The sequence below is a fragment of the Amphiprion ocellaris genome, chromosome 19, assembly GCF_022539595.1.
Source record: "Amphiprion ocellaris isolate individual 3 ecotype Okinawa chromosome 19, ASM2253959v1, whole genome shotgun sequence".
Classification (NCBI taxonomy): Eukaryota; Metazoa; Chordata; class Actinopteri; family Pomacentridae; genus Amphiprion; species Amphiprion ocellaris.
This window is the reverse complement of record NC_072784.1, coordinates 30569394-30596818: the sequence shown is the minus strand read 5'-3', so window position 1 is coordinate 30596818 and position 27425 is coordinate 30569394. Positions and strand designations below refer to the sequence as shown.

At 38.8% G+C, this 27425-nt stretch overlaps 3 protein-coding genes across 4 annotated transcripts in view; 1 reads left to right on the top strand and 2 right to left on the bottom strand.

The window, feature by feature from the left end:
- Positions 1–2391, bottom strand: part of LOC111576155 (septin-9-like) — a 103541-nt gene extending 101150 nt beyond the window's left edge. Inside the window, exon 1 of the mRNA XM_023281701.3 lies at positions 2139–2391. Within this exon, the coding sequence (XP_023137469.1) occupies positions 2139–2160 (22 nt within the window). The 5' untranslated portion in view covers positions 2161–2391. The remainder of the gene's footprint in view (positions 1–2138) is intronic.
- A 3309-nt stretch (positions 2392–5700) lies between these two features.
- Positions 5701–7656, top strand: LOC129347500 (uncharacterized). Its single transcript, XM_055004967.1, has 5 exons — positions 5701–5794; positions 6129–6314; positions 6533–6718; positions 6964–7149; positions 7368–7656. Exons 1-5 carry the CDS (start codon positions 5701–5703, stop codon positions 7598–7600), a joined length of 885 nt encoding a protein of 294 aa, XP_054860942.1. The 3' UTR covers positions 7601–7656.
- A 10136-nt stretch (positions 7657–17792) lies between these two features.
- si:ch211-188c18.1 (immunoglobulin V-set domain-containing protein) lies at positions 17793–22393 on the bottom strand. Of its 2 annotated transcripts, XM_023281743.3 has the most exons (5): positions 22238–22393; positions 20890–21222; positions 19828–19970; positions 18887–18934; positions 17793–18592 (listed from the first exon to the last, which is right to left on the bottom strand). In XM_023281743.3, the coding sequence occupies exons 1-5, from the start codon at positions 22302–22304 to the stop codon at positions 18506–18508; spliced, it is 678 nt and encodes a 225-aa protein (XP_023137511.1). In that variant the 5' UTR covers positions 22305–22393; the 3' UTR covers positions 17793–18505. The 2 variants fall into 2 exon arrangements, with proteins under 2 accessions (XP_023137511.1, XP_023137512.1); XM_023281744.3 differs by lacking the exon at positions 18887–18934.
- Positions 22394–27425: the final 5032 nt, after the last annotated feature.

Genomic DNA, 27425 nt, shown 5'->3' with positions numbered 1-27425 from the left:
CTATATAAGGTCTAATCTTTAAGCACAACCTGCTTGTTTGTGTGCGTCTTACGTGGGTATTTACGTACCAAACACACACATGTTGACACCCAAGTCGACCGTCCTGCTGCTGTGATGCTTGTCTAAACACCCCTACACATTTAGAGGCAGGCCTTTCACAACACACATCAGACTGCACACACACTTTGTTATTAGACCATTCCCCGAAGTGGAAGCTCCGGCAAAGAATGTGACGAGGGAGAACACACACACACAAACACACATAAATAGGAGGTAGGAGAGGCGGCATGACCCGACATGCGCCTGGCTCCGATGGAAAACCGTCAGATGCTCCGTCGCACAAAGACTTTGGGAAGAGGAGACGGAGGAAAGCCGGCATTCCGGGGGGATAGGGTTGTGTACACTGGACTGAGCCGGAGCTTAAAGACGGAGGAGGGAGGAGGCTCTGGAGGAGACGGGGGTGATAGTAAGCAGTGCTGCTGAAGAAGGGGGAGAGTGTGGGAGATATGGAGGGAAATGAAGAGCTGGTGGAGATACTAAGGAAGGAGACGTCACGTGATTGCACGCAGCAGAGATGTATAGGGATCAGAGTGACAATCATCCAAACAAAAACCCTCTGTTCAAGTCTCAGAGCAGCAAATAACTACTAGAACAAACTAATACCACACTGTTAAAACATTCATACATGCATATAAATGTTAGTAAGTTCAGCAAAACTTTAATATAGAGCAACTTTAATATAGAGCAACTCAACTCAATTAGTGCAACTTTAATATAGAGCAACTTTGACTAATGTAGAGAAATTTTAGCTCATTTTAGAGCAATTCTAACTAACGTAGAGCAACTTTAATATAGAGCAACTTTAATACAGAGCAACTTTAAGTAATAACATGCAAGTATAAGCAGAAAAATTTATTAAAAATAATAAAAATGCAAAACAAAATGTCCCTGTGACTGTTTTACTATTAAACATCACAAAACAGCATTAATATTAGTCATGCATTAATAATAGTCATGCATTAATAATAAAGCAGGATATTACTATCATAGTTGGTTGAAATGGAGCTAATTTTTAAATTATGTTATTGGATAAAAACATGTTTTCATTATGGACTAATCTGCTGATTATTTTTCTGCATTAATCGACTGATTGTTTGGTTTCTAAAAATCCTGAAAATACTTCGAAATCGTGTCACAGGTGATCAAAACTATATTAAAAGTTTAGCAATAATTCAAAGGAAACCTTTACGTGTGTGGTGCTGCAACCGTGACATGTTTTTATATTAATAAAATACCGATTAATTCAGGATTAGAAGTTTAATTAATTGCAAAACAATTTATTTGTTTAAGCTCCTTATGTGTTTTGTGAATCTGTACAGTAAATAAAGGAGTCAAAAATAGAATATTTCTCTCTGAAATGTAGTGAATGGGAGTATAAAGTGTCATGAAATGCTGCTTAAATGTGTACTTAAGCGCAGTACTTGAGTAAATTTACTTCGTTACATTCAGATCCCAGAATAAACTGAACCTCTGAGCTTGTGCAGGTTCGATGCGATCATAAATCAGGTCCTTCTACAGGCATTAGCTGGGAGGAGTGAACCGTAAAAGTGTCAATCGGAGCAGATTAACAAGCAAACCGTCTTATAATTTCACAGTTTAATATCTGACTATAAATAAGTTGCGCTCACTGCCTGTTTCTGCTGTTTTGGTGTCACTCACACAATAACAAAACAAAAAAACAAAAAAAAACCCAGCTGCAGCAGGAGGTTACACCTGACACCTTCAACTGTCTGCTTGTGCGTAAAAGACACTAAAATGAGAAGCTCGGCTCTCTGTGCCACCTTTCTGTCATGATGTCATTCTCTGTGTGTGTGTGAAGGTACATCCAGGGAGTCCAAACCTACGAGAAAAGTTTTGCAACCACACCCACAGAGCCATGCGTGGGCCCTGCATGAAGGGGAAATTCAGCAGAAATCTGGAAATCTACGGAGGAGCAGTGATGAAAAAAACAAACAAACCTGAATGCATTTTACATTTTAACTAGTCCCTGGCACCTACACACCACTGTTTCACACGTTTTTATGATGTTATCTGACAGGTTTAACCCCTGACTCATTGTCTGAAGGCACCACTCTTACCTGGATATGAAGATTTCCTCATGATGGACGATGTTTCCTCTCCTCAGTTTGAAAACCCTGAATGATCCGCTCCGGTTCCTCAGTCGGTGCCAAGATGAATCCGTAACTTTTCCAGGTTATTCCGCCTTTTTTGTGTTTCTTCTTCTCTTTCAAAACTCACCTGACGCAGGTAAACACACTCCTGTATGCACTTCCTAAATTTAATCTCGACTGTTTTATTCCCCGCTTCGGACTCCTTGAGGAGACAGTCTGCTGGAAATGGATACAATCACACCTGCGCTCTTTACGCACGCCCCATCCAGGAGCGGGAGTGGTTTACTGTAACTGTGGGGGCTTTCACCTATCAAGGCTCGGAGGTGGAATAAAGGCGGCTTGCCTAAATCATATTTACTGTGCGTTTGGGGTGTGTGGAGACACATCTGAAGTGAATTAATGAATTGAGGAGCTCCGTGGTTTGGACGCTCAGGTCTGGTGTTTTGCGCACCGGTTTTACGCACACATGAACAGCTGTTATCCACAATACCAGGCATGATTACAAGCAGATAACTAGAAAATAACTTCCTTTTTTCCACTGTCTGTGCCTGTGCGTGGATTTGTGCCATCATATGTGTGCTGTGTGGGCAGGCTTGCGCATGTTTGTAGTCTGAACCTGACTTTGCGTCCAGGTGGAGTTTTATCGCTTCTACTCAAATATTAAACAGTGTCAACGGCCTTTAACCTTTCCAAACTCCCAAATGTCAAACTGTGCCAACCTGCTTCATGCGACGAAGACCTGAATTCACTTCCTGCCACCAAGAGCTGCAGATCTGAGCTGCAGAGACCTCTTGTGGCTGCTGATAATCTGATCGGATGTGTTCAACAGAACAAGATCAGCTTTGGCTCAGCTGATTTATGTAATATATGACTCCTGAAACTGACACATTTCATTTTTATTTCAAATAGTTAAAATTCCACCAATCTTTTGTATCATAAATTGAATTTTTTCTCATTAAAATGAGGTGAAAGAGGTGAAAAACAACCAAAATGAGGCAAAAATGTCTAAAACGTGACACAAAAGAAGTGAAAAAACAAGACTGTCTCAAATGTGACACAATTTCATTTTTATTTCAGAAAGCTGAAGTTCCACCAGTCTTTGGAAGCATACACTGAAAAATTTCTCCTTAAAATGTTAACATGAACCAACATAATGAGCATATTTGGTGCTTTCCATTTGCCAATTCTGCAGTGTCCTTGGAGAGTAGTTACTGAACAGCTGATATGTTTTTAGAGGATGTTTATGTGTAGCTCCATTCTCAAAGGAAACACAAGCTGCTGATGTGTCAAGGTGTGAAACTTTAAAGAAGCTCATCAGCACTGACAGCTCTGGGTGGATGAGAAGCTACATGACCCAGAAAAACATAAGAGGCTGAATGAGATAAAACATCACTCAGAGGGATGAGCATTGTGAGCAGAACGGATCCATCCAGACAGAACTTTACCGTCAGTGATTCTGTGGTTGTGCACTGGACTTATTTAGCATCTGCTCAACAGATACAACTTTACAGACAATTACAGGAACAGCCTGGATGTTAAAACAACACCAGCATAAGTGGCAGTGACCCATAAAGTTATTTAACTTATACGTCCATAAGCTCATAATTATAAACCACCATCAAAACCCATGAATAAAATACTGAAGTAAACTTTACAGTGTAGAATTTCTCTTAAAAATTATGTAGTCTCACTTTAAAATGATGCTTTTTCCAGAGAAGTGACACAAACAAGTTGAGTGAGTCATCTCAGAAGCCAGATAAGCGTATAGCTCACAGATCAGCTGTAGATCATTGTTTTTTCCCTCTTTTTAAAGGCTGATGCAACTTCTATTAAAGATTGGAGGCTTAAATTCTCTGAGAACAAAAAAATAATGGTAAAAACACTTTAGGTATAAATGTCTGAAAAGTGGTACAAAAGAAATGCCAAACAACCAAAATGTGTCGAATGTGACACAAAAAAGGTGAAAAACAACCCAAATTAGGCAGAAATGTCTGAAGAATGACACAAAACAGGTGAAAAACAACCAAAATCAGGCAAAAATTTATTTTAAAAAAGTGACACAAAAAGCAACGAAAAACAACCAAAATTAAAGCTGCAAGCAGCGTTGGACGGGTCCTCGCATCCTTGCCGGTCGGCGAATCCACGCACGTCCACCAGGTGGCGCTGCGACCGAGAATGCATGTCGGCCTATGGATGCGATGAGGGCTGGACTCTGATCACACATACAAAATTTCAGGCAGATCGGACCATGTACAGGCTAGTTATGCAGCATTTCCTGTCCATCCAACAGGTGGCGCTATCACTCTGAAGGTGTGTTTGTCTGTGGATGTCTTCAAAGCTGGACTCTGATCATACATGTAAACTTTGAGGCAGATTGGAGCATGTTTAGGGCAGGTACACAGCAGTTGATGTTTCATGGCGAAGCATCAAAATTCAGGAGGCCGCCATGGCCACGCCCTCAGACTTAAGGTGAGCATTTTGATAACTTTTGATCACCCATGCCTGGAGTACATCCTGGCCAAATTTCAGCTCTCTCGGTGTTACCCTGTTTGAGTTTATAGCTTTTGAAAATGCACAAAAATGACCCAAAATCATCAAAACATATGACATATAATTCAAAATGCAAAGATATTTTTTTCTATTTTTCTACATGACAGGAATGTCAGTGAAATCCAAATGCTAAGAATAAACAAGTGATCTGCCTGGTCACAGATCCCACTTTAATCCAAAATAAAGAATTTGCAAGGAAATGAACTTGAAATATGAGCCACCAGTAAAAGTTGTGATCAGACAGAAAGGCCTGTATTTTATCTTTGGAGAAGTTTAACATGTAAGTTTGTGCAGCTGATCAGTGGTGAGGCCTGTGGATGACTGGAGATGTGTGTGGACACTTAGACGAAGCAGCAAATGTGTTGAAAATGAGTTGTCTTCTCAGAGTCTTGAAGATGTTTTGTCAGAGCTAAGAAAGAAGTAAGAGATCCTGCAGGTGATTGTTGAGTGGTGTTGAGGAATTTGAATGTAGAGGAATAGCAAAGAGATTTTGAAGATATTTAAGCCATAAGTTGTATTTTATTTGTTTGCTGTTCTCTCCCATTTGTAGTGAAGAGAAGTGATTTGACATGAAGAATGTGATTTGTGTGGCTTTGAAATTGTGTTAAAATGTAAAAATGAGTGATGAGGAGAAGAGTGTGACTTTTTAGTATTGTGTTTTTTAGCGTGTTCTTTAAAAGTTGTAGGTAGATCATGTTCTTTTTTTGATTTTGTGGATTGTTTTTTTTTTCTTTCAGTGTTGATGTCACCGCCTTGACGAATAGAAGAAAAGCCTGTATTTGGGTATGTAGGACCGGTAGTCCAGAGGTAGTGATGGTGGTTTGGAACCTGGAGAGTGCAGGTTCAATCCCCCACTCTGCTCAAGCTTTTTTTTCACATTTGGGCAAAATTCGCCAAAAATCTTCTTGAAAGGCTCTTTACGCTCTTTACGCTCTTTACGCTCTTTGCATAAAGTTGCATTAAAAAACACAGATTTTTAATGGAATATCTCTACAGGGGCACAGAGGAACACCCCCAGCAACCATCACTCCCGCGCTCCAACGCCACACCGTGCCAGCCAATGGTGCCGAAAGGCTAACCGACGAATAGAAAACCCTTGTGCAGCCACGCCACCACACGAACAAAAGTGTGCGCCCCCATGGAAAACACGAAACTCCCGCGGTGACCTCAAACTTACGAATGGTGGTGTATATAATATACATCATAGCCACAAACCAACAGGAAGATGAAGTCATGTTGTTTTTCATGTTTATAATATGTAACTGTTAAATACAATGCAGTAACTCAACATTAATAAAGAAAACATACATTTCAATTGATTTCCTGCTCTTTACGCTCTTTACGCTCTTTACGCTCTTTGCATAAAGTTGCATTAAAAAACAGATTTTTAATGGAATATCTCCACAGGGGCACAGAGGAACACCCCCAGCAACCATCACTCCCGCGCTCCAACGCCACACCATGCCAGCCAATGGTGCCGAAAGGCTAACCGACGAATAGAAAACCCTTGTGCAGCCACGCCACCACACGAACAAAAGTGTGCGCCCCCATGGAAAACACGAAACTCCCGCGGTGACCTCAAACTTACGAATGGTGGTGTATATAATATACATCATAGCCACAAACCAACAGGAAGATGAAGTCATGTTGTTTTTCATGTTTATAATATGTAACTGTTAAATACAATGCAGTAACTCAACATTAATAAAGAAAACATACATTTCAATTGATTTCCTGCTCTTTACGCTCTTTACGCTCTTTGCATAAAGTTGCATTAAAAAACACAGATTTTTAATGGAATATCTCCACAGGGGCACAGAGGAACACCCCCAGCAACCATCACTCCCGCGCTCCAACGCCACACCGTGCCAGCCAATGGTGCCGAAAGGCTAACCGACGAATAGAAAACCCTTGTGCAGCCACGCCACCACACGAACAAAAGTGTGCGCCCCCATGGAAAACACGAAACTCCCGCGGTGACCTCAAACTTACGAATGGTGGTGTATATAATATACATCATAGCCACAAACCAACAGGAAGATGAAGTCATGTTGTTTTTCATGTTTATAATATGTAACTGTTAAATACAATGCAGTGACTCAACATTAATAAAGAAAACATACATTTCAATTGATTTCACGCTCTTTACGCTCTTTACGCTCTTTACGCTCTTTACGCTCTTTACGCTCTTTGCATAAAGTTGCATTAAAAAACACAGATTTTTAATGGAATATCTCCACAGGGGCACAGAGGAACACCCCCAGCAACCATCACTCCCGCGCTCCAACGCCACACCGTGCCAGCCAATGGTGCCGAAAGGCTAACCGACGAATAGAAAACCCTTGTGCAGCCACGCCACCACACGAACAAAAGTGTGCGCCCCCATGGAAAACACGAAACTCCCGCGGTGACCTCAAACTTACGAATGGTGGTGTATATAATATACATCATAGCCACAAACCAACAGGAAGATGAAGTCATGTTGTTTTTCATGTTTATAATATGTAACTGTTAAATACAATGCAGTGACTCAACATTAATAAAGAAAACATACATTTCAATTGATTTCACGCTCTTTACGCTCTTTACGCTCTTTGCATAAAGTTGCATTAAAAAACACAGATTTTTAATGGAATATCTCCACAGGGGCACAGAGGAACACCCCCAGCAACCATCACTCCCGCGCTCCAACGCCACACCGTGCCAGCCAATGGTGCCGAAAGGCTAACCGACGAATAGAAAACCCTTGTGCAGCCACGCCACCACACGAACAAAAGTGTGCGCCCCCATGGAAAACACGAAACTCCCGCGGTGACCTCAAACTTACGAATGGTGGTGTATATAATATACATCATAGCCACAAACCAACAGGAAGATGAAGTCATGTTGTTTTTCATGTTTATAATATGTAACTGTTAAATACAATGCAGTGACTCAACATTAATAAAGAAAACATACATTTCAATTGATTTCACGCTCTTTACGCTCTTTACGCTCTTTACGCTCTTTACGCTCTTTACGCTCTTTACGCTCTTTACGCTCTTTACGCTCTTTACGCTCTTTACGCTCTTTACGCTCTTTACGCTCTTTACGCTCTTTACGCTCTTTACGCTCTTTACGCTCTTTACGCTCTTTACGCTCTTTACGCTCTTTACGCTCTTTACGCTCTTTACGCTCTTTACGCTCTTTACCTTTTTCGGGCAACTTCTTGTTTTTGCTGGAACCACCCTTCAACTCCAATCCACTGACACTCCACACCACAGACCACAACCTTTCCACTCCGCTATCATCCTCCGCAAGGTTCCCAGTGGGGATTCGAACCGTGACCCTCCACATGACAGACACACAACCTATGTGTGAGCTATCTTTCACACAAGGTCCTTCATGGACTTTGTTGTAATGATGGTTGAAAGAGGTTGTCATACAGCCAAAGTATGTATATATTGTAAATAAAGCTGCTGTAACAATGTAAATTTCCCCTGGAGTGGGGAGAAATAAAGAACTTTATCTTATCTTTATCTTATCTTATAAAGTGTCAAAAGAGCCCTGGGCTGGATTCGAACCAAAAACCTCCCGGATGAGAGGCAGATAACTTACCACTGCGCTATCCTTCCTGCTGGGTGTAACTGTTAGTTTTCCTAAATGATGGTACACAAAACTATTAAGGAGGTGAAGATAATAAAGGTACTAAGGTGGATTTCAACTGGAGACCTTCAACATGCCAGGCAAAAAACTTACCTCTACACCACCTGTCCTACAAGATGCTGTTCTAACTTTGCTCAAATGATGCTAGCAATTAGTACTGGAGCATCCAAAGGACACATAAAAAGTGTGAGTGGGGATTTGAACCATGGACCTTCAACATGTGAGGCACAGAACTTACCTCTGCACCACATTTCCTACAAGGTGTTGTTGTAAATTGGCTTAAATGATGGCATCAATCAGTACTGGAGCAATCAAAGGACAAATAAAAGGTGTGAGTGCAGATTTGAATCATGTGAGGTACAGAACTTACATTGCAGGTTTGTTTCTGAGACTGAATACACCCAATCTCATCTGATCTGCAAAGCTAAGCAGGGTTGGGCCTGGTTAGTATTTGGATGGGAGACTACCTGGGAATACCAGCTGCTATAAGCTTTTTACTTCTCCTCACAACCTGAACAACACACTGCTGGTCATTCACTAGAGACAGCTATCAACTAAAACCTCTTGGTTTCTTTATTATACACTCTATGAGGTGGATAAGCTGCAGCTCATGCTGATTTATTGCTGGTTCTGGTTGGAGCCAAAGAACAAAGGCGTCACCTGTTGGAGCAGCTGATGTCCTGCAGCCTCTTCACCACAGAAAGCCTCTGACAGCTTCAATTCTTTACACTCTGACTGCAAGACACCAATCACATAGGAACATATACATGTGTGGAACAAAGAGCTGAACTGACACTCAACATGTGTTTGACCATTTATTGATAAAGACATTCAAACATGTCTAGAGATAGAACACCAACGCACGGTGTAAGAAAGGTCAGAACAGACTTCACCTGCTCAGGAAACTGAGGTCCTTCGGGGTGCAGGGAGCAATTCTGAGGACCTTTTATGGTTGTGTGGTGGTATCAGCCATCCTGTATGGAGTGGTCTGCTGGAGCAGCAGCATCACGGCTGCAGACAGGAAGACACTAAAGAAACCGGTTAAGAAAGCAAGCTCTGTCCTGGGCTGGTGTTAGACAGGAGGATGATGACAAAGCTGTTGTCTGTCATGGAGGACATCTCCCACCCCCTGCAGGAAACAGGACCATCACCGGCAGCTCCTTCAGGGACAGACTGCTTCACCCACGATGTTTGAAGGAGGTCCTTCCTTCCTGCAGCAGTCAGACTGTGTTCAATCAAACCTGCTCCCAGTAGTTCAGATCACCCATGAAGTAACTGCAATAAAATGTAAATAAGTCAATAAGTGCAATTTCACAAGGTTTTTTTTTTTACAAGCATTTCTATTTCTTCTCTAAGGAGAAAGCATCTATTTATATCTGTGCACTGAGTGCTGATTTTCTTTTTACTTTTTTCCTATCTGCTACTGCCACACCGAAAATTTCCCCACTGCAGAATCTACCTATCCATCCATCTATCTATGGTCCATCTACCTCCCTACCTACCTATCCATCCATCCATCCATCCATCCATCCATCCATCTCTCTCACGGGTGTGGGGGTTGATTCACCTGTTCTCAATCACCTTAATCCACAAAGGCCCGGTTCTTCATTCTTCCGCTCTCTGCCAGACCAGAGACTTTGAAACCAGAACCTTTCTCCTACAATTAGTCTGGTTTCCCCTTTTTGTTTTCACCTTGGTTTAGTTATCCTTTCTGTGTTGGTTTTAGTTTCATTCGTTAAATAAACTCCTTGTAATCTTTGACCTGTGTCTGCAGATGTCCTGTGACACCAATGATCCCATCTGATATTTAGCATGTTTTCAATTATTGGTCCCATTTCTTAAAAAAAAAAAAAAAAAAAAAAAAAAAAAAAGCCCCCTGAAATCTGATCAGATAAATGAATGTGAAACTACTTTAGGTCTGCTGCAGCTGCCTCCCTCTGATCTTGTTCCTGCCCACAGCACAATCTGATCAGTGAAACACTGAAGGACAACTTCAGCATGTAAAACATAAATAAGCAAAGGCTGCAACTCGTGATTATTTTAATTTTAACTTAACTTTATGTGCTGTTCAAAAACTTTATTTTTTCTGCAAATGTGTAGTGATTCCAAATCTTGGTTATTGATCTCCTTGATTACAAAAAAAATCTGTATCGACCCGGAAAAAAAACAAACATGTCAGGCACCCTATGATGTTAACTGTTTGCCTGAATGTTTTTGTTTAAAATCCTCAGTAATAACCTTTGACTGGTTGCTCTTAACCCTGTAAAACTCACTGCTGCAAAAATACAACATCAGCTTATTTTTTAATTACTATTTTCTATTATATATATCTGAAATAAACCCTAATCTGGGGTCTGACAGCAGCGTGAGGTCAAAGAAGCTGCCATCAGCTGCTGCACTTCTGTCCGTCCAGCAGATGGAGCCATGGAGCTGCAGTGAAGTGAAGAGCAGCACAAGGCAACCACCACTTCCATCCACTGACGCATTCAATTTGACTGACGCTAATGTTTTATTGACTTCCAACCACTAAACCAATAAAAACTGCAAGCAGCGTTGGACGAGTCCTCGCATCCGAGCGGCCCGACTGGCCCACACATATCCACCAGGAGGCGCTGCAACTGAGAGAGTAAAGTTTCAGGCAGATTGGAGCATGTACAGGCTACTTACACAGCACTTCCTGTTTCATGGCGAGAAATCCAAAATGGCCGCCAAGTGGTGCAAAGATGTGATTAGGGCCGGACTCTGATCATACATGTAAAATTTCAGGCAGATTGGAGCATGTACAGGCTGGTTACACAGCACTTCCTGTTTCATGGCGAGAAATCCAAAATGGCCGCCAAGTGGCACAAAGATGTGATTAGGGCCGGACTCTGATCATGCATGTAAAATTTCAGGCAGATTGGGGCATGTACAGGCTGGTTACACAGCACTTCCTGTTTCATGGCGAGAAATCCAAAATGGCCGCCAAGTGGTGCAAAGATGTGATTAGGGCCGGACCCTGATCATACATGTAAAATTTCAGGCAGATTGGAGCATGTACAGGCTAGTTACACAGCACTTCCTGTTTAATGGCGAGAAATTCAAAATGGCCGCCATGTGGCGCTATGACTGTGAGTGTATATCAACCTATGGACGTGATTAGGGCTGGACTCTGATCACACATGTATAATTTGAAGCAGACTGGAGCATGTACAGGCTAGTTAGACAGCACTTCCTGTTTCATGGCAAGACATTCAAAATGGCCGCATTCCGCTGGTAACTATGGCCACGCCCTCAGACTTTTGCGGAGCGTTTTGATAACTTTTGATCAACCATGACTGGTGTCCATCCTGACCAAATTTGAGCTCTCTCGTGGTTACGCTGTTTGAGGTTATAGCTTTTGAAAATGTCCAAAAATGACAAAATTGTCCAAAATATGAATCATATTTCAAAATGGCCGCATTCCGTGGCTCGCCATTTCCACGCCCTCAAACTTTTGCAGAGCGTTTTGATAACTTTTGATCAACCATGACGGGAGTACATCCTGGCCAAGTTTGAGCTCTGTCGGGGTTAAGCTGTTTGAGTTTATAGCTTTTGGAAATGTCCAAAAATGACAAAATTGTCCAAAATATGAATCATATTTCAAAATGGCCGCATTCCGTGGCTCGCCATTTCCGCGTCCTCAGACTTTTGCAGAGCGTTTTGATAACTTTTGATCACCCATGACTGGAGTACATCCTGGCCAAATTTCAGCTCTCTCAGGATTACGCTGTTTGAGTTTATAGATATCAAAAAATGTCCAAAAATGACTCATAATTCAAAATGGCCGACTTCCTGTTGCATTATGGGTAATGATGCAAGAAGCTTTTTTGTGCGTCTTGATGAGTTACATATGTGTACCGAATTTCAGAAGTCTAGGTCAAACACTGTCCGGGGGCTGAATTTTCTTAATTTTCTAGGGGGCGCTATTGAGCCATTTTGGCACGCACGCGTGCCATTTCCCTAAAATATCAAATTTTTCGCCGGTTCTGATGTGTGTGGCGATTTTCATGCGTTTTCGTGTATGTTTAGGGCGTCAAAAAGGCCGATTTCCCGGCGGACGAAGAAAAATAATAATAATAATTCTTAGGGTTTCAATAGGTTCCTCGCACCACTTCGTGGTGCTCGGACCCTAATAAACATCAAAGACATTTTAGTGATCATGTTTTATGTGAAGATTCTACTGCTGCAGTGCTGTTATTAAAGGACAAGCATCAAAACAAAAGTACACAATGTAGCGTGAAGATTTATCAGGTCGTCTTTATTTAAAGCTGGGGTCACTGTGATGAATTGGACCACAGCATCCGGAGGTTTGACCTTCTGCAGCCTCAAACCTCATCAGACCCTCTGCAGAAATGAAATAACATCTTATAGCTGCTGATTCAGAGGCTCTGTGTTCCAGATGTTTTAAACTGAAGCAGAGAGCTGCTTAGTGAGCTGGTTTTCCTTGTTTCACCCCTTCGATCCAGAAGAGGTCCTCAGTCTTCCAGTGTCCTCCAAACCCACCTGACCTGCTCTCCAATTACTCCAGTTCCTCCGATTTCAGTATTTACCAGACATATTACACTTATTTGGCTCTTTGACTGTGCTTTCTGCTCTGCTTGGCCCTTTGGTTTTTGTTGCCTTCCTGCCTGCATCATCCCTTTAAGCTTCACTTCCATCAATAAACCATCTTAAAACTGTCCCTGCCGACCAAAGTTGTCTGTATTTGTGTCCTCCTCTGTGATTGACCTTTACCTGGAATCATCAAACTGATTAAACCGTCTTGAAACCGACCAATATACGTCACAAAGCAGATGCGAAATGACTGAAATGAGACCCAAACACCTCTGAAATGTGACGCAACAGAGCTGCCAAGAAAACCAAAATGAGGAAGAAATGTCTTTAAAGGAACACAAAAGAGGTGAAAAACATCCATAATACATTAAAAATGTCTCAAATGTGACACAAAAGAGGTGAAAAACAACAAAAATGAGGTAAAAATGTCTCAAATGTGACAGAAAAGAGGAGAAAAACAACCAAAATGAGGCACAAATTGTTAAAAAAAGACACAAAACAAATGAAAAACAATCAAAATGAGGCAAAAATGTCTCAAAAGTGACACAAAAGAAGTGAAAAACAACCAAAATGAACTAAAATAAACTCCTGTAAATGCACCCATTTCATAATATTTTTGTGATATTTCTCCTTCTGCATGTGTTTTTGCACAAACCAAGTAAAATGCATGAAGCTGAAGTTGCATTTCTTCATTTTTTTCATCACAGAATGTCCCGATCGGTGTCTAAAAGTCAGACTAAAGCTTCAGCACTTTGCATATTTTGAAGAGAGACACTTTAGCCCAGTTTCATTCAAAACCTGCATGAGGAAGAGCTGCATCAGCACAACTTTAAAACCGCACTGTTAACCCGAGCGTCACGCTACCGTGACAAACAAACCAACAGGCGAAATAAAACAATAAAAAAACCAAGTCATGGTACATTCAGTTATGCTGTCTGTGGAAATGCATTTTACCATTTGGATGCTGCATGCTTTAATCGAGATGTTTTTATGAAGGCAGGGTTTGATTTATGCTCAGTTCATTCAGCGTTGCCTAAACAAAACCAACAATGATTTTAATGTACACATTTCTGCAGCAGCCTCTGACCTGTGCTTTTACATACGAGGCCATAACCGCATCCTGTCTCTGCAGCAGGTGAGCTGAAAAAAAAAACCTCCATGAGTGCAAGACAGACACACAAACTCAAACAACAACCAAAATGAGGCCGCAATGTCTGAAAGAGGCGAACAACAACCAAAATATGGTAAAATGCCTCAAATGTGACACAAAAGAGGTTAAAAAAAACAATGAAAATGAGGCAGAAATATCTGAAAAATGACAAAAAACAGGCAAAAAATAATCAAAATGAGGCACAAAAGGTTCAAACGTGACAAAAAAAGAGGTGACAAACAACCAAAATGAAGTCAAATGTCTCAAATGTGACACAAAAGAAATAAAAATCAATGAAAATGAGGCAAAAATATCTGAAAGTGACACAAAAGAGGTGAAAAAGCAAACAAATTTAGGTAAATATACCTCAAATGTGACACAAAAGAGGTAAAAATCAGTGAAAATGATGTAAAAATGTCTGAAAAATAACACAAAAGCAGTGAAAAACAATCAAACTGAGTTAGAAGTATCTGAAAAGTGACAAAAAGAGGTGAAAAACAAGTCCACGAGTACGAGACAGACACACACTCAGAGGTTTTTGACTTTAAAACATGATGACTGACTGGAACGGAAAACACTGATCAGATAGAGCCACTTTGAACCCAAACCTTGCAGCTTAACACCTGCCCACACTGCCAAAAGCACCGAGTGAATGTCACCGCTTTCCGCTATTATCTCTGTTACAGAAAAAACAGCTTCTGACAAATTCTGTAACAGCTTCAAGAGACGTTTTTATCGTTAGACCCTCGACCCGCAGCCCTGGTGTGTAGAAATGATGAGAGGTGAGGTGACTTTCTGCTTTCTTTTTAACACCATGTGCACGGCATCCATAGCTGTGGAACAGATCATTATCTCTCACTGTGCCATACTGTATTTTTGAAACTGACACACTTCTCATTTGGCATTTCCTGCTTACAGGTCACGACATGTATGGAAACTGCTGCAGTTGCACAATCAGCAATTTTCCACAGTTGTGAAAATCATAGATTCCCTGGTGTTATTCTAGAAGTATGTATAAATGTCTAAATGTATATGTATATCCCAGAAAGATGCAAAAGAGACGTGAATGAAGAGACGGAAAATGAACACAAACAGACTACATGTGTCACACAACAGCTATAAAAAATATACAATGACCAGAAAGAGACATAAAATGAACACAAAGAGACTACATGGTAATGAAATGATCCAAACCAACCAATATATGACACAGAACAGCAACAAAAAGCATGCAATGGCCACAAAGAGATGCAAAATGTCTGAAATTAGACCCAAAATCTCTCAAATATGACACAACAGAGCTGCCAAACAACCAAAATGAGGCTAAAATGTCACAAATGTGGCACAAAAGAGGTTAAAATAACCAAATTGAGGCAAAAATTTCTAAAAAGTGACAGAAAAGAGGTGAAAAACAACCAAAATGAAGCCAAAATGTCTGAAAAGTGACAGAAAGGAGGTGAAAGAAAAAAACAGTCTAAAATGTCTAAATGTCTAAAAAGTGTCACTAAAGACCTGCCAAAAAACAAAATGAGGCAAAAATGTTTAACAAGGAACACAAAAAAGGTGAACAACAACCAAAATGAGACAAAAATGTCTGAAAAAGTGATACAAAAGAGCTGAAAAACTGCCAAAATGAGACCAAAATGTCTGAAATGTGACACACAAGTGGTGAAAAACAACCAAAACGAGACAAATACACTAAAAAGTGACACAAAAGAGCAGCTAAACAACCAAAATGAGGCACAAATGTCTCATATGTAACACAAAAGAGGTGAAAAACAATCAGTGGTGCAAATCTGAAAGGACACAAATAAATCAGCTCATTTCTGAGGGCTTAAGATAAACAACAACCTGTGTGACATTGTGTGACATTGTGTGACTTTGTGTGATATTGTGTGACTTTGTGGTGTGTCTCTTTGGCTGTGAATGTGCTTCAGTTGTTCTTTCTTGTAAGCCGAGTCTCTGTTTCCGCTCTGGACCACCGCTCACCTCTAGACGCAGTTTTCATCTTCGCTGGACTCCTTGCAGGTGGTCTCCGCTGTGAAAAAGTTGTGTGCAGTCGTTTTTGTGTGTCTGTGCACAGATAACAAACAAAACACAGACTTGCACCTTGACATTTATCTCCCACAAACACACAAACACTCATTTCACACAAAGAGCTCTGGCTGATCGTCGCTGGTTGCTGAAGGAAACTAAAAGTCACAGCTTGTGACCACACATGCTGCACAAGTAAAACCTGCTCTGCACACTGCTGCCAGATGAGTGTGTTTTTTCTCTTTTTATGTTGACTCATACAGCGTCTCTTGGCGCGCTGCATCAACACAACTTGTCCTGACTTTTAAGGATCCACTGTTTGCTCTGGTGAGCCACATGCACTGACTTGACTCGGTGATAAATTATTGTTCTGCTTTTAAAGAGATCGCTTCTTGTGTGAGTCAACCCTGAATGTGAAAGGATGCAAAGAACCATAAAACAACCATAAAGAAACACGCAATGGCCACAAAGAAATGCAAAATGTGTGAAATGAGTCCCAGAACCTCTCAAATGTGAAAAAAATGCCTGAAATGTGACACAAAAGAACAACCAAAGTGAGGTAAAAATGCCTCAAATGAGACACAAAAGTGGTGAAAAACAACCACAATGAGGCAGAAATGTCTAAAAAGTGCCACAAATGAGTAGAAAAACAACCAAAATAAACCCATGTGACTTCACACCATTTGGTGCTCGGACCCTAATGAAACAAAAATGCCACCAGTGTGTCACAAAAGAGGTATAAAACAACCAAAATGAGGCATAAAAGGCTCCAATGTGACATAAAAGGTGTGAAAAACAACCAAAATGAGGTAAAAATGTCTGAAAAATGACACAAAAGAAGTGGAAAACAACCAAAACGAGGAATAAAAGGCTCAAATGTGACACAACAGAGGTGAAAAAACACAAAAAACGAAGGAAAAATGTCACAAAAGAAATGAACAACAACCAAAATAAACCCATGGGTTTCAATAGGAATTTCACACCATTTAGTGCTCGGACCCTAATGAAACAAAAATGCCACTAGTGTGTCACAAAAGAGGTGAAAAACAACCAAAATGAGGCATAAAAGGCTCCAATGTGACATAAAAGGGGTGAAAAACAACCAAAATGAGGAAAAAAGGCTCCAATGTGACATAAAAGGGGTGAAAAACAACCAAATGAGGTAAATATGTCTATAAAGACTTGGTGATAAATTATTGTGATGCTTTTAAAGAAGTTGCTTCCTGGGTGACTCAACACTGACTGTGAAAAATAATTAAAATATCTGTTAATTTCAGAGTAGGTCACTGAATGTTCACGTGTTGTAACAGAAGTGTGTCAAACATTATAACATTTGAAAAGAGATGGAAACCCAGCGGTGAATGACCTGATTTGATGTAGGACGATGGTGACTGTAAAGTTAAACCACAGACCACCTGCAAAATAATTCAAAAAACATTCAGACGTTTAGTTTCATAGCAGGTGTGATGTTCCAGTAAAACATGAGGACGTTGTTGGTCATCGTCTCCACTGGTTTAATTTAAGTCTGAAGCTCTTAAGTTCTAGTTTAATCTGATTTCTGATCTTTAGTTGAACTTTTTGTGTTGAATCCTGGTTGATTAAAAACACATTTTATCAATAACAATATTTCTCCACACTAAAAAAAAGTGCAATATTTGGACGATGGCTACAAATTCCACAAATTTAATGAATCATTTCTGTACATAGATTACAGTTGATATTATCATTACAATACATAGTATGGTAACTTACAGTGCCTTTGACATTTATGCAATAAATCTCATATATGGAGAGACAACCAAAGTGAGGCAAAAATATCTGAAAAGTGTCAGCAAAGATGTGAAAAACAACCAAAATCAGGCAAAAATGTTTCAAAATTGACATAAAAGTGGTGAAAAACAAGCAAAATGAGGTGAAAATGTCTCACAAGTTACAGAAAAGAGGTGAAAAACTACCAAAAGTAGGTAAAACTGCCTGAAGTGTGCCACAAAAGAAGAAAAAAAAATACAAAAATGAGGCATAAATGTTTCAAAAGTGACACAAAAGAGGTGAAAAACAACTAAAATGAGGAACATTGTGTCTCCTCCTCTGTCTGAGGACTTTTACTCTGTTTCATAACCTTGTTTGTATGAAACGTTGTACAAAATTCTAAGAAATTAAAGAAGAATTTACAGGCATTAAAGCTAGTCAGTATAAGACATCCTGTCACACTGTTCCAGATGGAGCCGCTGTGTCTCGTCTCATTGCACCAAACCATTTGTTTATGACGTTGTTGTGTTGTTTTGTTTTGTTTGCTTCAGGCTGATCTGAACCGTCACAGGAAGCTGGCTGAACTGCTGCGTGGCTTCAGATGAACTCGTTCCTCGTCTCTGAGTTTCCTTCAGCGTCTGAACGTTCCTCTCATGTCCTCGTAGACGTCGTTGGTGGGGAGACGTCTCGGTGCTACTGAGGCTCGCAGAGACTTGGTCTAGATGTCAACAATATGAGTATTAATATTCACTGTTCTTTGTTTCTACATGCTCAGATACATTAGATGCATTTAAAGGTCTCAGAATGAATCTTCCATGGAGGTTAGAACTTAGATTTCTGCTGACAACATTTTATTATCTTTAACTCTTTATTCATTTAACTTGTTTACTATTATTATCATCTACAGTCTTGTGTTTACGGTTTTATCCTCCATTTTTTCATTCCATTTGTTCTTCTCCTTTTTTATTTCTACTTGGTGCTGCTGAACTCATTTATTTTGAAAATCTTTTACCATGTCTGGACTGACCGGCCCTCTGTCGGTGCCCTGCAGCCTTCGGTTCTGTAATAATAAAATAAATAAATAAATAAGTGACAATATTACTGCTACTACTAAGATAATAATAACAATAATGTTAACAATAACAAGATTACTACTGCTACTACTACAACTAAGTATCGTTATTATTATTATTATTATTATTATTATTATTATTATTATTATTATTATTACTAATAATAATAATAAAAAGGAATAATATGTATTATACATTAGTATTTATGCAGAATAATTCTTATTTATTATAGTTATTGTTATTTTATTGTTGTTTTATATAATAATAATAATAATAATAATAATAATAATAATAATAATAATAATAATAATAATAATAATAATAATATAATTATAATAATATTTATTATTATTATTATTATTATTATTATTATTATTATTATTATTATTATTATTATTATAAATAGCAATAAAATAACAAAAATTATATCAACAATAAAAATATTATTTTAGCAATATTTAAGTATATTTTATTAAATTTTTATTTTTATTTTACTGTAAAAAAATATACATTTTATTGCTATGATTAATAAATACTTTTATTATAGTTGTGATTGTTATTATTATTATTATTATTATTATTATTATTATTAATAACCACATCAGTCTAAGTGATCAAACAGACATAACAGATAGTTGGAAATATCTTTGCTTGTTTCCCAGATGACTGCTTTTGTTCACAACAGGAAAATGGAAACAACCCCAGAGATTCCAAAGAGGCTTGTGAGTCAGTGAAAAAAGAACCACGCAAACACACACCTACGAAGACACACACACACACACACACACACACACACACACACACACACACACACACACACACACACACACACACACACACACACACACACACACACACACACACACACACACACACACACCTTGAGGATGATCATGATGAGGAAGGCCATGAGGATGCAGAGCAGCACAGCAGCTGAGATCACGACTGAAACCATCACCAGGTCCTGATGAGACGCATCGCAGGGTGGAGCTGTGGATGTGGCTCTGGCTGCATGTTTGTCACCTGCAAATCACAACCAAATGAGGCAAAAATGTCTGAAAAGTGACATAAAAGAGGCGAAAAACATCCAAAATGTGCTAAACTCAAATTAACCCTTAAATGCATAAGTGAATCAAAACTGACCCGATGAGGTCGTTTTGTAGCGATATCTTTGTAATGAAAAGTTTTTATCATTTCATATTCCAGGTATTCTTCAAAAAACAGGTTTTTGGTTTCATACTTCTCCTATTGCTGTTCTGTGTAGTTTTCAATCATTAAAATGTTCAAAATCTGTTATAAAATGAAAAATAAACATATTTCAAACATGAAATCATTCTTGTGTGGACCAAAATATAATATAACCAATAAAGCAATGATTATTTTTAACCAAAATGTCACAAACACATCGATTCTTCTATGGGCCATTTGTGACCCACTTATGGAAGTACTTTGGCTCCAATCACTGGAGCATCTAAAGATTAACATTGTCTATTGCTTTAGTGATTTTGTTCCATTCTAAGTGAAATTATTGGATTTTCCTGCACAGACAAGACGAGTTTAGTTCAAAAATGCAGTCAGAAAACCTGCATATGAATATAAACACACTGAAGTAGGTTTAAATGTGTCATCAGGGTCGTGTTAATCCTAATTTCACCAGAGTTAGAAGTGAAAAAGCCTCTTCAAGAACCTTTTTCTGAAGTTAAAATCTTCTATAATCTTAATTGCTTTGCCCAGTTATCTCTAAACAGTTTCATTTCTAGTGTTTCTAATTTTGTACACTGGAAGACTAAAGGAACAAGCGCAAAAACATGTTTTTTATTTCAGTTATTTCTGTGATGTAGAACGTGTGTGAGGTGATCCTTAAAGTTCGCTCCAGAAAGTTCCTGCTAAAATGCTGGATTATGTGGTTTTGTGGAACGATAAATAAAAGGACGAGGCTCACGTGTCACGACCAGGAGCACCGAGCCGCTGCCTTTGGTGGATACGGGTTTATGGATCTTCCTGTCGAACACTTTGTACATGCACCAGTAGGGCCCCGTGTCGTTGGCCGTCAGGTTCTTGATGAGAATATCCACGTTGGGGAACTTTCCGTCAGACTGAAGTCTGTATTGGTATTGTTTGGAAATGGTGATTTTTCCTGAGGCCTTCTCCGTGAAGAAAACATCGGTGTCTTCGCTGAGGCCCATCCTCAGGTACAGGTACTCCTGGTCTGCAGGAGTTCTGCACTGGATGGTGACGGATTCTCCAACGTCTCTCCACACCACTCCTCTGTCCTCTGCAGGGAACAAAAAACAATACAAATATTATCCACAAAAGAAGTGAAAAACAACCAAAATGAGGCAAAAATATCAGAAAAGTGGCACAAAAAAGGTGAAAAACAACAAAATTGAGGCAAAACTGTCTGCAATGTGACACACGAGGTGAAAAACAGCCAGAATGAGGCCAAAATGTTTAAAAACGTGACGCAAACAAAGTGACAAACAACCAAAATGAGGCCAAAATGTCTCAGATGTGACAGAAAAGAGGTGACAATCAGCCAAAATGAGGCAAAAATGTGTGAAAACAATTTCATCTAAAAATACGTGCATGCCATGAGAAGTGAAATAAACAAGTTGAGTGAGTCATCTCAGAAGCCAGAGAAGTGTATTTGTAGCTCATAGATCAGGAATAGATCAATGTTTTTTCCCTCTTGTTAAAGGCTAGTGCAACTTCTTTTAAAGACTAGAGGCTTAAAGCTTCTCATAAATGTCTGAAAAATGACACAAAAAAGGTGAAAAAACAACCAAAGTGAGGCAAAAGTGTCAGGAAAGTGACCAAAAGGGGTGAAAAACAACCAAAACGAGGCAAATATGTCTCAAGTGTGACAGAAAAGATGTGGAAAAACAACCAAAATGGGGAAAAAATATGTGAAAACAGCTTAATTTAAAAATTCATGTATGTCATGAGAAGTGACACAAGCAAGTCGAGCGAGTCTTCTCAGGAGCCACATAAGCGTACTGGTAACTCACAGATCGGCAATAGATTGACGCTTTTTCCCTTTTATTAGTAGCTGAAGCAATTTCTGTCAAATATTGGAGGTTTAAAGTCTCTCTGGGGACAAAAATTAACTAAAAACAACCAAAATGTTTCAGAAATGTCAGAAAAGTGACATAGAAGAGGTGAAAAACAACCAAAATAAGGCACCAAATGGCTGAAAAGTGACATAAAAGAGGTTGAAAATCAACCAAAACGAGGCATAAATGTCTCTAAACAGTTTAATGGAAAAACGCAAGCTTGTCATTGTTCCTCACCTGCTTGGCTCAGAGCAGAACAGCAGACAGAAACAACGGCGATGATCCTCAGCCAGACTTCAGACATGACTGCAGAGAGAATCACTCAAGCTTTACTTCAGTGTGACTGCTGGGAAGGAAGTGTGTTCGTCTTCAACCACATTGTTTAACATGACTGCCAGAAGCAGCACGTGACCTGCATGGTCTGCATGTCTGCCAGAAGAATATCAAGGTCACAGATGACAGTTTCTCTCATTCTTTGAGGTTTTAGGTGAGATAATATCGTAGTTTGAGAAGTTTTGGGAGCTTTCAGCTGGGGAGGTCCTCATGGGAACCAGTTTGGTCGTAGAGCTTGATGGTTTTTGTGACTGAACTTGGGGATACAGTCAAAGTTTTTGTAATTTTCCAGACTGACTGACCTTCAGTTCTTAAAGTAATGATGGACTGTCGTTTCTCTTAGCTGATTGGTTCTTGCCATAATAAGGATTCTAACAGTTGTCAAATAGGGCTGTCAACTGTGGACCAACCTGACTTCTGCACAACACAACTGATGGTTCCAACCCCATTAAGAAGGAAGAAATTCTACAAATGAACCTTGACAAGGAACACCTGTGAAGTGAAACCATTTCAGGTTCTACCTCATGAAGCTCATCAGAGAATGCCAAGAGTGTGTAAAGAAGTAATCAAAGCAAAGAATCTAAAATATAAAACATGCTTTGACTTATTTCACACTTTTTTGTTTCCTACATAATTCCATCTGTTTTCATTCATAGTTTTGATGCCTTAGTGAGAATCTACAATGTAAATAGTCATGAAAACATTAAATGAGGAGGTGTGTCCAAACTTTGACTGGGAGTCTATATATGTATGTATATAAATTGTTTTTCATGCATATATTGTGAGTATTTTTAAATTCTATTTCAAATCATTTTTGTTTTGTTTTTTACCAGTCCGATGGCGAGTTTTTGCATTGAAATTTCATTCAAATGTGCACCTGCTAGTGTACATTATGTTCTGTTTGACAATAAAGCGGCCATTCTATTCTATTCTATTCTATTCTATTCTATTCTATTCTATTCTATTCTATTCTATTCTATTCTATTCTATTCTATTCTATTCTATTCTATTCTATTCAGCAGTGGAGGCAGCTGGTTGAAGTAACAGCGCTCTGTAGTGGCAGGAGGACAAACAGGCCTGAAAACCAGAGAGAACAATAATTCCACAGAAGTTGTGGACGCAGAGTAGAAGATGATTTAACAAGTTTATTATTATTATTTTTATTGATTTAGTTTTTGTCTGAGTCAGTTGCATAATGAAAAATAACAGTGAAAATGCCAAACATAGCCTCAAATTTCAACGTGTGAAAAAATGAGCTGAAATGGGCCAGTTTTAAACAAATTTATCTCTCAAAGTCTATGATAAATCAAGCTAAAACTTCCCAGTTATCTTTATAAATATCCATATGTTCTGAGATAAAACATAAAATCCAGGCAGATCAGAGGCAGCAGAGCAGAAAGGGTTCTAAAAATCTGCTGATTTCAGATGGAATGACTCCAAAGCAAAAAGCGCTTTCACTTCCACAATCCACAGCAACATCAAACCTGAACTGTTGTCGGAAACATTAATGTGAAGACAAAGCATGAAGTACAGAATCTTATCTGCAAGGCAAAAAAAGAGAGGAAAGTTTCTCTCAGAGCGCATAAATGAAAAAAAGTGACGCAAAAGAAGTGAAAAACAACCAAAATGAGGCCAAAATGAAAAAGAGCATCAGACTTTCTCAAACTTCTCTGAAGCATCATCAGTGGGTGTCATGTTTGGAGACACTGAAAGTAGGTCAGTAGTTTAATCAGCAGAGGTTGGAGGCCTCAGTGCTGCAGCTCTAATGTCGCCCTCTAGTGGAGAGTTAGAGTCCAACAACAGGAAATCACCAGCACAGCTTCATCTAATTAAGCCTTTATAGCATTTACGGGTAAATAAATAGTGTTTTTATTAATCCACCGATCCTGTCAGAAAGCAGAAATTCATGTACAAACACAGAATGAATGAAAATAGAATCAAATGCTGGATTAGTTTTAATTTCTTGTCACTTTGTAATTTTTTAATCAAATGTTTTGCTTTTTTGTTTTGTTTCATGTCGTTTGTCTCATTTTTTGTCATTTTGTTCCTCGCTTCTGTCTTTTTATGTCTCATTTTTGGAATATTTTGTCTTGTTTTTGTTGTTTTTTTTCTTTTTTGTCTGACTTTTCCACTAAAACAAAGGAAATATTTGGAGCTGTGGTTATTTATAGGTTATTATGCTGTGATTTTACTGGTCCAGCCCAATATTGTGCTGAATGTGGTCCCTGAACTGGAATGAGTCTGACACCTCTGGGTGAAGTGCTGAACTCCAGCTCTCCTTCAGGCTGCTGACTCAGAGCAGTGATCAGAGCTATTGATCGATTGATTATTCATCGACTGATTGGTGCCTCGTCACTCCGACTCATGACTCAACTCGATTGGTCTCAGATCCTCTCCCTGCTCAGAGATCTCCTGAAGGCCTCATCTGGACGGCACAAGCTCTAATGAGCAAAAAGGGATGCTGAAGCATTCATTAAATAAATTGACATACGGCCGTGGGGGAGGAAAATACTAATCTCCCGTCTTTCTAGAAAGATTAGTAGGATGATGGAGGAAATCTGTTTCCAAAAGCAGTTTTACTGATTAGCCGATGACCAGGACAAAAGAACAGATCACTGCAAATAAAAAATGGAACTGTACATGAGGCTTTTTCACATATTCCTCGTATTTATAAAGAACATCAATAGTGGAGGAAGAAATATTAACATGTTTTACTTGAATACACATTCAAAATTTGATATAATCGTTATTAGATATTATATTATAGATATTATAGCTTTTATTTTATGCTAAACGACTGTTTTATTATTATTATTATTATTATTATTATTATGAGTGCATTAACATGGATGTAGAATTTTCATATTTTAGCCAGATGTATAGTAGATTATTCACTTTCTTCTCATAGTTACAAAATATATAAGAAGTGGAGGAAGAAATATTCACATTTACTTGAATACACCTGAAAATACTCAGCAAAAAGTAAAAGTATCACAATCAAAAATGTATATAAGCATTATTAGATATTATCAGCTACATTACAGCTTTAATTACATGTTAAATTGCCGTTTTACTATTAATGCGTTACATGTATGTAGAATTATCATAATTTAGCCTGTTGCATGATACATATTAATTTATTTCTCATGTTGTTTACATTTGTTGTTGTCATCATTGTTGTCATTGTTGTCGCTGTCGTTGTTGTCGTCATCGTTGTTGTCATCATTGTGGCCATTGTTGTCGTTGTTGCTGTTGCTGTCATTGTCTTTGTTTTTATTGTCATCATTGTTGTCATCATTGTCGTTGTCATCGTTGTTTTTGTTGTTGTTGTCGTCATTGTTATTGTTATTGTCATCATTGTCATTGTTGTTGTCCCCGTCATTGTCATCATTGTCGCTGCTGTCGTCTTTGTTGTTGTCATTGTCATTGTATTGTTGTTGTTACTGTTGTTGTCACTGTTGTCATTGTTGTCATTGTTGTCGCTGCTGTTGTCATTGTTGTCGCTGCTGTTGTCATTGTTGTCGGTGTTGTTGTCTTCATTGTTGTCGCCGTCGTCGTTGTTGTTGCTGTTGTTGTCATCGTTGTCATCATTGTTGTCGTCGTCGTCATCATCATTGTTGTTGTTCGTTAAACTATTGTTTTGTTATTACTATAAATGCATTAACTTGTACGCAGCATTCTAATGTCGGTTTTCTGTCCTGTTGGGTTGAATTTACCATAAAGTCGTGTGTTTCTGCTGCAACATACATGTAGTGGAGGAAAAATATGAATGTTGTAGTATTTTAATGAACTACAGGAACTTCATTGTTGCAACTGAGTACAGAGCTGGTCAAATGTGCATCGGAAGGAGGCTGAGAAAATCTCTGAGTCCTCGGAGTGTAATAAAAGGCTCAGGACTTACAGAAAACAAGCCTTCATTGAGAGCACTCCAGCATCCTGGCATCTCTCCAGGGCAGGAAGTTCTTTTCCTGCTCCTGAGTGACCCGTGCATGCCTTTCACAGAAGATGAGGCCTAAAACTCACCGCTGGGCTGCAGCAGTTTCTGTAAGCTGCTGCTCAGGGAAGATTTTCAGGTGGTAACTTATTACTGATGTGACTTATGTGCAGACAAACGGACACAGTGGAAATACAGAGTTTGGTTTAACTTGCAGGAAAATCCTCATTCACGACCTGCAATACGAGCCGTTTCTGTCGCCTGGTGTTTCTAAAAAACTTCCAGTCAGAGCAGATCAGATTTATCATGGCTGATCTTCACAGGAGGATCTGCCTTTAGACCCCTGCAGCGTCACAGTAAGAGGCTTACAGCGATACACTCCAAAGACAAGGAGGCTTAAATCCGAGTGATCGTGTATAATTAGAAGCAATCATCACAGATACACCGATGGGGACCAATTAAAGGAAAAACCTGATCCCATGACCACTCTGTTCACCCGTGTACCACACTTTACTGGCAGAGTTTGTCTCATTAGAGGGAAAAGTCACTGCAAATGAATTCACAGGTATTTTACTGATCACCTTTGTCCTATAATGAAACATTTATATTCTGTATTGTATAATAATGCACCCATGACACTCAATGTGCAATTCTCTGCACAAAAACACACTTTTTAACTCTTTAAATTCAGCTTTATTACTCTAAGTGTATTTCTTAAATTAGAAAAAAATGAGACTAGAAAGATTATCTGTGTGAATATATGTAGATTTGTTTGTTAAATGAGAAATATTTTTAAATTAATATTAGATTTTTTTTTTACATTTATTTAGTATTAGAGCAATATTCTTCCATGTTTATAAGTTTTTTGTTTCATACATGTAAATACACATAAAAAAAATATAGCAGACTTAATGTAAAATTGTGGGTTAAGACAGTATTTTAATTATAAAAATTATGGTATTTGATACAATTTTTATTTCCTTTCTTTTACAGTATTTTTATAAAGCAGGTAGGTAATCACACGGGGGATTTTTTTTTTTAAAGTAAACATCTTTCATGAAACAATAAAATGACAAGAACTACACATGATTTTATACAAAATCAAAGATAGAAAATGTATTTTAATTATAAAAAATTTCTGTATTTTTATGAGATGGT

Excerpts from the sequence above, each read along its gene's own strand:
- LOC129347500 (XM_055004967.1), top strand. The coding sequence starts at position 5,701 with ATGGAATATCTCTACAGGGGCACAGAGGAACACCCCCAGCAACCATCA. Across the intron at positions 6,719-6,963 it reads TGACCTCAAACTTACGAATG|GGGCACAGAGGAACACCCCC; the intron begins GTGGTGTATATA and ends ATATCTCCACAG. Across the intron at positions 7,150-7,367 it reads TGACCTCAAACTTACGAATG|GGGCACAGAGGAACACCCCC; the intron begins GTGGTGTATATA and ends ATATCTCCACAG.
- si:ch211-188c18.1 (XM_023281743.3), bottom strand. The coding sequence starts at position 22,304 with ATGTCTGAAGTCTGGCTGAGGATCATCGCCGTTGTTTCTGTCTGCTGT. Across the intron at positions 19,971-20,889 it reads GGTGCTCCTGGTCGTGACAC|GTGACAAACATGCAGCCAGA; the intron begins GTGAGCCTCGTC and ends TGTGATTTGCAG. Across the intron at positions 18,935-19,827 it reads TCATCATGATCATCCTCAAG|AACCGAAGGCTGCAGGGCAC; the intron begins GTGTGTGTGTGT and ends TTATTATTACAG.